This window comes from Odocoileus virginianus, chromosome 5 (assembly GCF_023699985.2).
Source record: "Odocoileus virginianus isolate 20LAN1187 ecotype Illinois chromosome 5, Ovbor_1.2, whole genome shotgun sequence".
Taxonomy (NCBI): Eukaryota; Metazoa; Chordata; class Mammalia; order Artiodactyla; family Cervidae; genus Odocoileus; species Odocoileus virginianus.
This window is the reverse complement of record NC_069678.1, coordinates 64,058,481-64,072,071: the sequence shown is the minus strand read 5'-3', so window position 1 is coordinate 64,072,071 and position 13,591 is coordinate 64,058,481. Positions and strand designations below refer to the sequence as shown.

At 33.7% G+C, this 13,591-nt stretch overlaps 1 protein-coding gene across 8 annotated transcripts in view; it reads left to right on the top strand.

Annotated features, from left to right (window-relative positions):
• ATG4C (autophagy related 4C cysteine peptidase) overlaps positions 1-13,591 on the top strand; it is a 96,934-nt gene that overhangs the window by 42,615 nt on the left and 40,728 nt on the right. For 7 of the 8 annotated variants that reach the window (XM_020885526.2, XM_070468050.1, XM_020885516.2 and 4 more), the window contains 3 exons: positions 7,219-7,452; positions 10,082-10,412; positions 12,644-12,714. In XM_020885526.2, the coding sequence (XP_020741185.1) occupies positions 7,219-7,452; positions 10,082-10,412; positions 12,644-12,714 (636 nt within the window). Of the gene's footprint in view, positions 1-255; positions 348-7,218; positions 7,453-10,081; positions 10,413-12,643; positions 12,715-13,591 lie in introns of all 8 variants that reach the window. The other variant, XM_070468052.1, reaches the window with a different exon arrangement.

Sequence of the window (13,591 nt, the reverse complement as noted above, 5' to 3'; positions counted from 1 at the left end):
TCCAATGCATGCATGTATGCTAAGTTGCGTCAGTCGTGTCCGACTCTATGCAGCCCACCAGGCTCCTCTGTCCACAGGATTCTCTAGGCAAGAGTACTGGGGTGGGTTGCCATTTCCTTCTCCAGGAGTTTTGCCTAGGGATCTCTTTATAGAACAGAAGGAAGAGCATGAAAGTACCGTATCAAAGGGTCTTTTTGGATATGGTCTTGGTTCTTATGCTATCTCTACTATTTTCATGGATCTCTCTTATTCCAGATATTGCCAGGATTATGCCCAAATGTTATGGAAATAAGATCCCACAATGTGGAATTTTTTGAAACATGACTTTTGCCATTTACTAAGAAAGGGTATGTAGGAAGAAATTAATAATTTAGAAGTACATTGCTCAATTTGGACATTTTCCAGATCTTGTTCTGTTATTGATTTTTAATTCCATTGTATTCAAAGAAAACACTTTTATGATTCTAATCTCTTTAAAGTTATTGAGACTTGCTTTATGGTCTAAATATGGTATAATGTTCTAAATATGGTAAATGTTCTTTGTGTGCTTGACAAGAATGTGTATTCTATTACTGAAATGTTCTAAAAGGACAGTTAAGTCAAGTTGGTTGAGTTCAAATCTTTATTCTTGCACTGTCTTACTTGTTGAGAGGGATATTGAAATCTCGGACAGTAATTGTGGATTTGTCTATTTCTTCTTGCAGTTATATTAGTTTTTGCTTCATCAATTTTGAAGGTCTGTTATTGGATGCATAAACCTTTAGAATTGTTTTGGTCTGTTAATTAATTGACTCCTTTATAATTATAAAACCCTTCTTTATCCCTGGTGATATTTTTTGGTCTGAAATATACTTGTCTTATATTAAACTTTCTTTTGCATCGGGTTATATGGTATATCTTTTTATATTCTAAAACATTTAATCTATTTGTCTTTATGTTTAAAGTTTGTTTCCTGTAGGCAGTGAATAGTTAAATCTTGCTTTTTTATCCAATCTGATAATACCTGCCTTTTAATTAAGTTGTTTAGACTACAGGCATACTTTGGAGATAATGTGGGTTTGGTGTCAGACCATTGCAATAAAGCAAATAGTGCCATAAAATAAGTTGCACAAATTTTTTGGTTTCCCAGTACATATAAAGGTTGTATTTACACAGTATAATAGTGTATTAAGCATGCAATAGCATTATATATAAACAATAGTATTGTTGTTTAGTTACTCAATTATGTCCAACTCTCTGTGACCCCAAGGACTGCAGCATGTCAGGCTTCCCTGTCCTTTATTATCTCCCAGATTTTGCTCAAACTCATATCCATTGAGTCAGTGATGCCATCCAACCGTCTCATCCTCTTTCACTCCTTGTCCTCCTGCCCTCAGTCTTTCCCAGCATCAGAGTGTTTTCTAATGAAGTGTTCAAAGTATTGGAACTTCAGCTTCAGCATCTGTCCTTTCAGTGGATATTCAGGATTGATTTCCTTTAGAATTGGCTGGTTAGATCCCCTTGCAGTCCAAGGGACTCTCAAGAGTCTTCTTTAGCATCACAGTTAGAAAGCATCAGTTCATCAGCCCTCAGCCTTCTTTATGGTCCAACTCTCACATCTGTACATGACCACTGGGAAAACCGTAACTTTTTAACTATACGGACCTTTGTTGGCAAAGTGATGTGTCTGCTTTTAATACACTGTTTAGGTTTGTCATAGCTATTCTTCCAAGGAGCCAAGTGTCTTTGAATTTCATGGCTGCAATCACCAATGCAGTGATTTTGGAGCCCAAGAACATAGAATCTGTCACTGTTTCCATTTTTTCCCCATCTGTTTGCCATGAGGTGATGGGAACAGATGCTATGATCTTTGCCTTTTTAAATGCTGAGTTTTAAGCCAGCTTTTTCACTCTCTTCTTTCAGCTTCATCAAGAGGTTCTTTAGTTCCTCTTTGCTTTTTACCTTTGGTGTCATCTACATATCTGAGATTATTGATATTTCTCCTGAGAATTTTGATTCCAGCTTATGCTTCATCCAGTTTGGCATTTGGCATGATGTACTCTGTGTATAAATTAAGTAAGCAGAGTGACAGCATACAGCCTTGACGTGCTCCTTTCCCAATTTCAAACCAGTCTGTTGTTCCATGTCCTGTTCTGACAGTTGCTTCTACATACCTTAATTAAAGATTACTTTATGGCTAAAAAGTGCTAATCATCATCTGACAGTGCAGGGTTGTCAATGAAGCTTCAGGTGTAAAAAATACACTATTTGCAAAGCACAATAAAGTGAAGAACAGTTAAACAAGATATGCTTGTGTTTACCTTTTATATGATTATTGATATAGTAAAGTTTGTCATCTCACTGTTTACTTTATATTTGTTAAATCTGCTTTGTTCCCTTTTCCTCTTTTCTACCTTCTTTCAGAATATTTGAATATTTCTGGTTTCTATTTTATCTCTTTGCTGGCTGATCAGCTATAACTTTTTATTATGTTATTTTGCTGGCTACTTTAAGGTTTTGGTATACATCTTTAACTTATCACTGTCCACCTTCAAGTGGTATTGTATCAACTCACATATAGTATAAGAACCTTGGAGTGGTGTATTGTACTTCCCTCCTCCTGGTCTTTATTATGCTATTAGTGTCATATATTTTATTTATTTGTGTCTTATACATGCCATAATACATTGTTATTGTTTTTGTTTCAACAGTCATTATCTTTCAAGAGATTTAAGTGGTAAGAAAACTTACATATTTGCTCATGTAGTTATTTCTGGTATTTCTCATTCCTTTGTATGAATCCATATTTCTGTCTGCTAAATTTCATTCTTTTTCTGCTTGAAGGACTTATTTTAACATTTCTTACAATGCAGGGATGCCAGTCATGTATTCTTTCAGCTTTTGTATCTCTGAAAGAGTCTTGCTTCATTTTTGAAAGGTATTTTTGCTGGGTATAGAATTTTGGGTTGATGATTTTTTTCTTTCTGTAGCTTTAAAGATGTTGCCCTTTTATCTTCTTGCTTGTTTTTGTTTACTGTGAGAAACCTGATGTTATCCTTATCTTTCTTTGTACATAATGACTTTTTTACTCTTAACTGCTTTTAAGATTTTTTTCTTTATCACTAGTTTGGAATAGTTTGACTATGGTGTGAAGTGGTGTTGTTTTCTTCATGATTGCTTGGATTTTGGTGTTTTCTTGAAACTGTTGTCTCATAGCTTTCACCAGTTCTGAATTTTTTCAGCCATTTTGTCTTCAAATATTTTTTTCTATCCTCCCCTCTCTTCATTCTCCTCCTGGATCTCCAGTTGAACATATATTAGCACGAATGAAATTGTGCCACATCTCACTGATGTGCTTTAATTTTTTTAAAGAATTCTTTTTCTTCTCTGTGTTTTAATTTGTATAGTTCCTATTGCTTTGTCCTCAAGTTCACCAGTCTTTTGATCTTTTCCTCAGCAATATCTAATATGTCATAAATCCCAGTCAGTATATCTTTTATGTTGGACATTGTAGTTTGTATGTCTAAAATTCCAGTAAAAAGACTTTTTTGTTTCTGCTTATCTTTTTGAACATACATAATATTGTTGTGGGGTTTTCTAGGTGGTGCTAGTGGTAAAGAACCTGCTTGTGAGTGCAGGAGATGTAAGAGCCATGAGTTCAATCCTTGGGCTGGAAAGATCCCCTGGAGGCGGGCATGGCAACCCACTCCAAGACTCTTGCACCATGGCAGGCTATAGTGAATCTCATGGACAGAGCAGCATGGCAGGCTATAGTCCATAGGATTGCAAAAAGTTGGACATGACGGAAATGACTTAGCACAGCACAGCACAATATTGTAATATTAATAACTCTTTTAATGTCCTTGTTTGCTAATTCTAGCATTTTTGTTAGTTTGGGTTCAGTTTTGATTGACTGAGTATTCTCTTTTTGGCTTGTGTTTTCCTGCCTATTTGTATACTCGATTGATTGCCAGACATTGTATTATTTACCTTTTTGGGTGCTGGATATTTTTGTATTCTGAGTATTGCATCGTGTGAATATGCCACTTTATTAATCCATTTTACTTGTGGTGGAGATTTGGATAGTTTTCAATTTTTGGCAATCAGTAAGAGCCCTGCGGTGAATATTTTTGTACATGTGCTTTAATGAACATGTATATGAATTTTCATACAGTATGTGTACCTGGGGATGTAATTGCTGAATCACAGGGTATTCATATGTTCAGTCTCAGTATACACTACCAGATAATTTTACAAACCAGTTGTGCTAATTTATATTTCTACTAGGTGTGTATGAGAATTCTGCTTGCTCTCAGCTCACCAGTACTTGATATTTTTCATATTTATTAGAGAAACATTTTATCTTAATTTGCATTTGTTTGATAACTGATGAAATTGAGCATATTTTCGTAGATATTTTTCCATTTAAACATGTCTTCTATTAAATCGTCTCTCTAGATTGTCTAGAGACAATATTTTGGATATGAATCCCTTTTTGAATATATCTACAGGAAATGTTGTCCCCTACTCCCTTAGTTACTTTTTCATTGTTTATCTTTTGAAGAGCTCATAATTTTAAAGAGTTCATAATTTTAATATAATCTGGTTGACTTTTTAACTTTCTTAAATGGTTAGTAGTTTTTGGATTCTGTTTAATAAATCTCTGCTCACTTTAGGACATGATTTTCTCTCTCTAGTGTTTTGAAGCTGTCGTTTTGTGTGTGTATGTTTTCTCTCTGGTTATTTTTAAGATCAGCTCTTTGTCTTTTGTGTGGGCTTCATTTTATTCTACTCAGAATTCATATATTTCTTAAAATCTGAGAAAATTTCAGTCACTTTTAATTATAGTTTTTCTCCATTTTTCCTGTTCTCCTATACATCTCTGACAAGCTTTTCTGTTATTAGTTGTTTTTTTTTAATGTCTCTTAAATTCTTTGGTTTTTAAATACTTTCTGTTATTTTGCCTCTCTGTGCTGTGTTCTAAGTAATTTCTTTAGTTTCTCTGGTTCCTTGATTATCTTCTGAGTTATGTATAGTTTTCTATTTAATCTATACCAAATTTCTATTTTCTGTTACTATTATTTATTTCTAGTAGTTCCATTTGGTTTTCTTTTATATGTGCCTGGTCAATTTTAATAGTCTGTTTTATGTTATTTGTCCAACTTTCAGTTCCCTTCTATTTTTCAAACACATGCATACTCATTTTACCGTATATCTGATAATTATAATACTTATACTTTCAGGCTTTATTTTCAATTTATTTTACTTCTGATTATTTTTCATATTAGCTTGTTTAGTTGTGATTTTTGTTGGTGAGAAGCAGACTTTAACTGAGCTCAGTATTCCTAGCAATTCTCTTCTCTTTCCTCTATCAGCTTTCTTTCTCACTCTTCTAGCGGTTCTTTTAGGCATTCTCATTCTTCATAAACCTCTGCTCAGAAGTCTCTTCCATCATGGGAAACAAAAGCAAAGCAAAACAAAATTTAAAAAACATCTCTTCCTTTGATTCCATTTATCTTACATTCACCTGACAAATGTTTATTGTGCATGTCCTATGGACTGAACTCTGTGTTAGGCACTGAACATTGAGAGGTCCAGAAGATAAACACATTTCTTCCTCTCTGGTATACTTGAAATCTGGATGGGGAGCAGATGTAAATTAAAAATTATTCTTGATATAATTAATACTGCAAAAAGGAAAGCCAATCAAAGAGTGGAACAGACGGAGCAGTATTATAGTGGAAAGTGAACAGGACAACAAAGTTCATTTAGTACTAGCAGTTTTCCAGTAATATTTAGAGTAAATATTAAGAGGGAGACTAGATCTTAAAAGGATAAGGAATTAGTCACTTTGTCAAGGTAGGAAATTAGGAACTATGTGTTTGGCAAGCCACAGGATAAAGTATTATAGTTATGTGTTATTGTATTCAATTTAAAACAAATTTAAATGTCTCCTAAAGTAGAAACTTTGGACATATTTGTAGTGCCATATTCAGTTTCCAGGCATTTTAATTTTTATTTATAATTAGATTCAAGCTTTAGTATTAAGAGAAATTCATTGATAAGAGAGGCTTGGCATGTATTCTTTTAATTATTAAAACTGTATGCTACGATTTACCTCCGTTAAACTGAATATTATGAAGCTTGGATGATTGTAATTTTTTCAGAATGAGTTTGAAGAGGGATAGAGGCAGAAACATGAGGAATAAAAGCATGATAAAACTGCTTTAACATCCTGCAGAATGGCATTAAACATTAAACTTCTTGGAATTGAGAGTTATAGGCAGATTTATTTACCTATCCATCCATCCACCCAAACCAGCCGACATTTGTTAGGATCTGTTTGTGCTAGGTACTATATGCATGCAGAAGCTGAAAAGATGACTAAGACTTTCTCTCTGGAAAGATCAGGGAATGTTAGTTCATTTTGAGCATGGGTGTTGTGTAAATTGTTGGGCAAATAGTGACCATAGTTTTCACATAGAAATTGTAGTAGAGAGAATCAATTTGGAAAGGCTTAAAAAAATTACATATGTGAGTGGCAACAATTTAAAAATGTATTTTAACATGATTGGGTAACAACATATTTAATAATTTTATTTGTTGTTGTTGTTCAGTTGCTTAGTCATGTCTTACTCTTTGCGACCTGATGATGGACTGCAGCCCTCCAGGCTTCCCTGTCCTTTACTGTCACCCGGAGTTTACTCAGACTCAAATCCATTAAGTTGATGATGCCATTAGCTTATTAGTTTTGGTTTTATAATTTGAGTATAAATGTTCCTAACAATAAATACGTCTATATTTTATTTGAGCTAGTTATCTGATTATATACATGTTTACATATTGGCAAATCATGATATTTTATTTGCAAATCTCATTTTAGAGAGCACTAATATCTATATCTTGAGCCAAGTGAGGCAAAAAGGAAACATATTTTTATATTATCTCGAGTTGATTATATTTGGAATATAGAATATTATTATTAACAACAGAATTACTGATAATACCTCATATTAGCTAGTACCAAAGTGTACAAAACATTTCAGCATTCACTCTCATTTGATTTTCATAACAGTCTGAACAGAATCTAAGATTTATCTTCATTTAAATCTGAGAAAAGAATTAGATTGTGCCATACTCCGTACGAACAGTAATGGAAACATGTTACCATTACTGACATTTCTTTGTATGTATTTATATATTACTTTGTATATATTTGTTTATATTTTTATTTTGTAGATGAAAATGAACTCTTACCTGCAAGATCAGGGTGTACAATAGAAGATCATGTGATTGCAGGAAATGTAGAAGAATTTCGTAAAGATTTCATTTCAAGAATATGGCTTACCTACAGGGAAGAATTTCCTCAAATAGAAGGCTCAGCTTTGACAACAGACTGTGGTTGGGGCTGTACATTAAGAACTGGCCAAATGCTATTGGCTCAAGGACTCATACTACACTTTCTTGGTAGAGGTAAATCAAATTTTTTATTTTGGGGGGTTTTATTGTTGTTGTTTAAATTTGAACTCTAGCTTGCAAACTGAATGAAATTCCCTGATGTTAATTTTCTTGACTCTCTAATGTCTTCTGAAGTTGTAACTAATTTAGCAAGTAACATAACATCTTTGTTGAATTAGGCAGGTATGACTTTAACTTTCATGATTCACCTTTCCAAAATACAGGTTGAATGTAAATATTATTCATGGCTACCACTTTGAATTAAGTTCAAGTTTTAGTAGTCTTTGCACTTTTTTGGTTTTGTTATTATTTAGTTCTTTTCAATTGGACTCTCTGGGTTATCTGCAGTTTGTAAATTCTGGCAGCAATGACTGAGCAGATAATTATTGTGCAGTTAATATTTTTGCATTAAAATATTTTTATATTATTTAAATCTTAGGAAATTTTGTATTGGTTTCTTTATTTTTCTCTCTAAATATCATCAGTGATGCTTTAAAATTATTTTTATGTTTATAAATATGACTATAATCAGTTAAATTGATTGTTATTTTCTATTAATAAATAAGGTCATCATACTTTTAGACTCTCAAAAATGTCTTTGATACCTAACTTACATGTATCTATTTTTTCTGATGTACCATCTTTCTTAACACTTCCACTAGTTTATTTTTACGTAATATGTACGTTTGTAGGAGGATTTTAGTTTACCATTTTAGGCTATCGTATCTGGTTACTACTAAGTATCATTACATTTTTTTAAGTGTTAGATAATTTTCCGCAATGCTCAGCAAATATTTAATAACCTTTCTATAGGTATTATTAATGAGATCATTTAGAGAGAATATTTATTCCAGAATGGTGAAGATGTTGCAAGGAAAGGAACTTTTCAGCTTTTCCTGATTTATTTGTAGTCTCCTGCAATCACGGACACAAATTGGAACGCTTTTCACAGTCCTGACTCGGCCTCTGAACCTGTGACTCATTTGGCTAACTTAAAATTGTATGAATGTTTGGGGACTGTCTTATTATTAAAAAGAGTGAAGTAGTGACATAGTTGATTTTGTGTGTGGGGAATCTTTGATCTCTAATGGCTTTATTAACTTCATTTACTAGAGAATTGATATTACTCCCCAAAGAATAATTAAATTATTTTGAAAGGAGTGTATGAGAAAAAAAACCTTGAAAAGAAATATTAAACTTCCATGGTAAAACTTTTATTTTAATGTATAACCAAAACAAAACACATTTTCTGAAGTGACTCTCTCATGAATACTGTGAATGATATTCAATATATTTATTGTGCCTTTCGGTAGTCAAGATTGGATGTCTGGTGAGCAGTATTGGTAATGGAATATAAAAGTCTTTATTCCATCTTAGTACTATCAAAAAAGAAAAGAAAAGAAAGGGAAACATATTCTTGAATTGTCCATTTGTACCTAAGTTTGCTATTTTTTTCTCTTTCATTTTGGTAATTTTTTCCTGATTATATGTAATATGCTACTGCTGCTGCTAAGTCGCTTCAGTCATGTCTGACTCTGTGCGACCCCATAGACGGCAGCCCACCAGGCTCTGCCATCCCTGGGATTCTCCAGGCAAGAACACTGGAGTGGGTTGCCATTTCCTTCTCCAGTGCATGAAAGTGAAAAGTGAAAGTGAAGTCTCTCAGTCGTGTCTGACTATGTGCGACCCCATGGACTGCAGCCTACCAGGCTCCTCCGTTCATGGGATTTTCCAGGCAAGAGTACTGGAGTGGGTTGCCATTGCCTTCTCCATGTGTAATATATTCCCATTTAAAAAATTTTAGAAACTACAGAAAAGTGTGGAGAATAATATTTCAACTCTAAAGAAAACATCATTGATAAATTAACATGTTTTCTCTGTTGTACCTTTATTTTTTTAAGCAGCTTTATTAATCTCTGTACTATAAATTCACTCATTTAAAGTGAACAATAGGCTCCAGTTTCATTCATCTCATTAGAACTGATTCAAATGAATTCTTTTTAACAGCTGAGTAATATTCCATGGTTGGGATGGGGAATACATGTAACTGCATGGCTGGTCCATGTCAATGTATGACAAAACCCACTGCAATGTTGTGAAGTAATTAGCCTCCAACTAATAAAAATAAATGAAAAAAAATAAAGTGAACAATATTTCAGTGGTTTTTAGTATATTTACAAAATTTTACGATTATCCCCGTGATCTAATTTTAGGACATTTTCATCTTCCCCCAAAGAAACTACATGCTGATAGTGCTCTGCTGTGCTTAGTCGCTCAGTTGTGTCCAACTCTTTGCAACCCCATGGACTATAGCCTACAAGGCTCCTCTGGATTTTTCCAGGCAAGGATACTGGAGTCGGTAGCCATTCCCTTTTCCGGGGGTCTTCCCGACCCAGGTATTGAACTGGGGTCTCCTGCATTGTAGGCAGGTTATTTACCAGCTGAGCTACAAGGGAAGCCCATACTGGTAGTGGTCATTCCCAGTATTCCTCCTTCCCCATGTACAACCATTAATCTACTTTCTGACTTTATTATTTTAGTTTAGTAACTCATGTAACTTTAAATGCTGCATACTTATTTTAGTAGAATTGTTAAAGTCTAACTATTTAAAAGATCTGAATAATTTGCTTTGTAACTACTATAGCTTGGACCTGGCCCGATGCTTTGAACATTGAAAATTCAGACTCTGAATCATGGACTTCCAACACTGTAAAAAAATTTACTGCATCATTTGAAGCATCACTTTCAGGGGAAAGAGAACTCAAAACCCCAACAATTTCTCTGAAGGAAAAAATCGAGAGATATTCTGATGATCGTGAGATGCAAAATGAAATTTATCACCGGAAAATCATCTCTTGGTTTGGTGATTCCCCCTTGGCTGTCTTTGGTTTACATCAGCTAATAGAATATGGAAAGAAGTCTGGGAAAAAAGCTGGAGATTGGTATGGACCAGCTGTGGTTGCTCACATTTTAAGGTAAAATTGTTTTAAAGTCTTTCATCTTAGGAGTGGTCCTCAGGCTCAGAAATACTGGTTTTTGCAGTGCATATATATTATTAGAATGTTTAAAATCTAACTGTATGAGAATATTCATAAAGGAACTTTCATTTGCTATTAGGGAAAAAAACAAGACATATTGTGACTCTAGTCACATTTAATTTATCTACTGACAAATTTTTCTTCTTTTGCTCATAGGTATGGATATCCAAGGTCTCTTTCTATCCAGGTTTTCACTAGACTACCTTACTGAAATGTTCTTAAAACTAACAACTCTTTCAACCTTGGAACATGCATGACATTATAGTTTTTTTTTTTAAACAGTGTAACCTGGGGGCTGTAATGTACTGATAGTGTAATGAAATGTCAAGAGCTAAAATTGATGTTTCCAGCATTTCCTTGCACATATCAAATTCTTGTGAATTGTAAATGTATGGGATTATTAATATAATTATATCATAGTAAAAGTAAAGGGTATGTGATATTCAGAGTACTTAGAAAAAAGTTGAAAGTCAAACTTCACTATACCTCAGGTTTATAGTGCCATTTACTACTGAAGTTTTAAAAAAATTGTCTCATTTGTTGTATGTCCCATTATTATTATTAACTGAGTCATTAATAATATCATCAAAGTACAGCATGTTATAGTAAATTTAGTCCATTTAGAATAATATACAAAATCTAAATGATTGCAATGTTTTTTTGCATATTAAAAGGCTTTATATTTTATAGGCCAATGCTTGCAGTTGAAAAAATATTTGCCTAATGTTATTAAATGGATTATTAAGAATAATATCAAGTCCAGTTTAATATGACATTTATAAAAACATAATCATAAAGGCATGGTTTCTACTCTTCAAGATGTTATATTCTATACCCCCAGGGATCAGGGCACTTTTTCTGAAAAGACCTGATAGTAAATAGTTTAGGCTTTTCAGGCTCTATAAGGGCTCTATTGCTCATTTTTCTCATTTTTAAATTTTTTTGTTTTACAGTCTTTGAAAACCAAAAACCATTTTTTAGCCTCAGGTTGTACAGAAACAGGCCTCAGCTCATGTTTGAACTGTGGGCCATAATTTTCCATCCCTCTTTTATACTAGCACATAAAAACATGCAAAATAAGGCATATTAAGTTAAAAAATATAAAGATACAGTTAAATAAAAGTATTTTTCTACAATTTGTATAATTTCCTTTTACAGATATTATGTTTTTTTTTCATATCTTGTGAACCATTGAGGGCATTATATTCACTTGGAAATATAGCATTATATTCACTTGGAAATATTTTTCAATTTGCAGTTTTACTTACAGAATTCTAAGACTTGAAAGTAGGAAATTCATCTGTTCAGGTCCTATAGGTTTTTGAATGAAGGAAAAAAGTCATGCTATTGTTTAAAGAAAAGATAAAAAACTTTCTTAAGTGTCCTAGAGAACAATCATATTTTGCTAATCAGTAATGTAATGGGCTTCCCTCAGAGCTCAGTTGGTAAAGAATCCGCCTGCAATGCAGGAGACCCTGGTTCAGTTCCTGGGTCAGGAAGATCTGCTGGAGAAGGGATAGGCTACCCACTCCAGCATTCTTGGGCTTCCCTTGTGGCTCAGCTGGTAAAGAATCCGCCTGCAATGCAGGAGACCTCGGTTTGATCCCTGGATTGGAAAGATCCCCTGGAGAAGGGAAAGGGCTATCCACTCCAGTATTCTCACTGGATTGGAAAGATCCCCTGGAGAAGGGAAAGGCTACCCACTCCAGTATTCTGGCCTGGAGAATTCCATGGACTATGCAGTCCATGGGGTCGCAAAAAGTTGGACACAACTGAGCAACTTTCCCTTTCACTTAATATGAGTTAATATGAAGCAAACCTTGAAGCGTCTTGTAATAGCACTTTTTAGAAAGCATTTAATATAGCCAGGGGAGTTTGAGAGAAATTCTCTTTGGGAAGACTGGGTAGAGTTCATGCCATATACCCAAGAATTTAAAATTTTAAACTTATGTTTTTATGTTCTTTGAGTAATTTAGAGGAATATTCTACTTTGAAAAAATTGACATGATTTTTTTAAAATACCATTCAGGTAATAGTTTTGAAAGCAGACACTAAAGGGTAAATAGGAAAGTCAAGAAAATGTTGGCTTTCTTTTTCTTTAAATGAAATCTTTAGTTATTAACTGGAAATGTTAAGATTTTAAAGGATAATGCTTGTTATTTTCTTAGAAAAGCAGTTGAAGAAGCAAGACACCCAGACTTAAAAGGAATAACTATTTATGTTGCACAAGATTGTACAGGTGAGGAATCTACTATATAATTCTACTTTTCATCCACTTATTTGGTTAGTCCTTTTTAAAATTTAGGTATAACTGATATATAACATTACATTAGTTTCAGATGTACAGCATAATTTGTATTTGTATGTACAAATTTGTATGTTGCATTGGTTTCAGATGTACAACAGTATTTGTATATATTGTGAAATGATCACAGTAAGTCTAGTTAGCATCCATCACCATCCATTCTGTCCATTCCATTCCCATTGTCCAGTCGTTGGACTGTCCAGTCCCATTCTGTCCAGTCCTGTTGTCTGACTCTTTGTGATCCCATGGACTGCAGCTTGACAGGCCTACCTGTCCCTTACCGTCTCCTGGAGTTTGCCCAAGTTCATGTTCATTGCATCGATGATGCCATCCAGCCATCTCATTCTCTGATGCACCATACATAGTTACAAGATTTTGTGTGTGTTGAAAACTTTTGAATGTACAGTATAATATTATTAGTTATAGTCCCCATCTGTTTATTACATCCTTATAATTTATTTTTCTTATAGCTAGGAGTTGTTCCTTTTAACCCCCTTCACTCTTTTTGCCCCCTCGCTCTACCTCTGCCAACCATCAGTCTGTTCTCTGTATCTATGAGCTTGGTGTTTCATTCATTTTGTTTTGCTTTTTAAGATTCCACATATAAGTGAGATGATACAGTATTTGTGTTTCTCAGTCTGACTTATTATACTTAGTATAATGCTCTCAGAATCTATCCATGTTGTCACAAATGGCAAGATTTCATTCTTTTTTATGGCTAAATAATATAATATATATATATAAAAAACACATATACATACACCACATTTTCTTTATTCATTATTGATGGACCCTTAGGTGGTTTCCATAC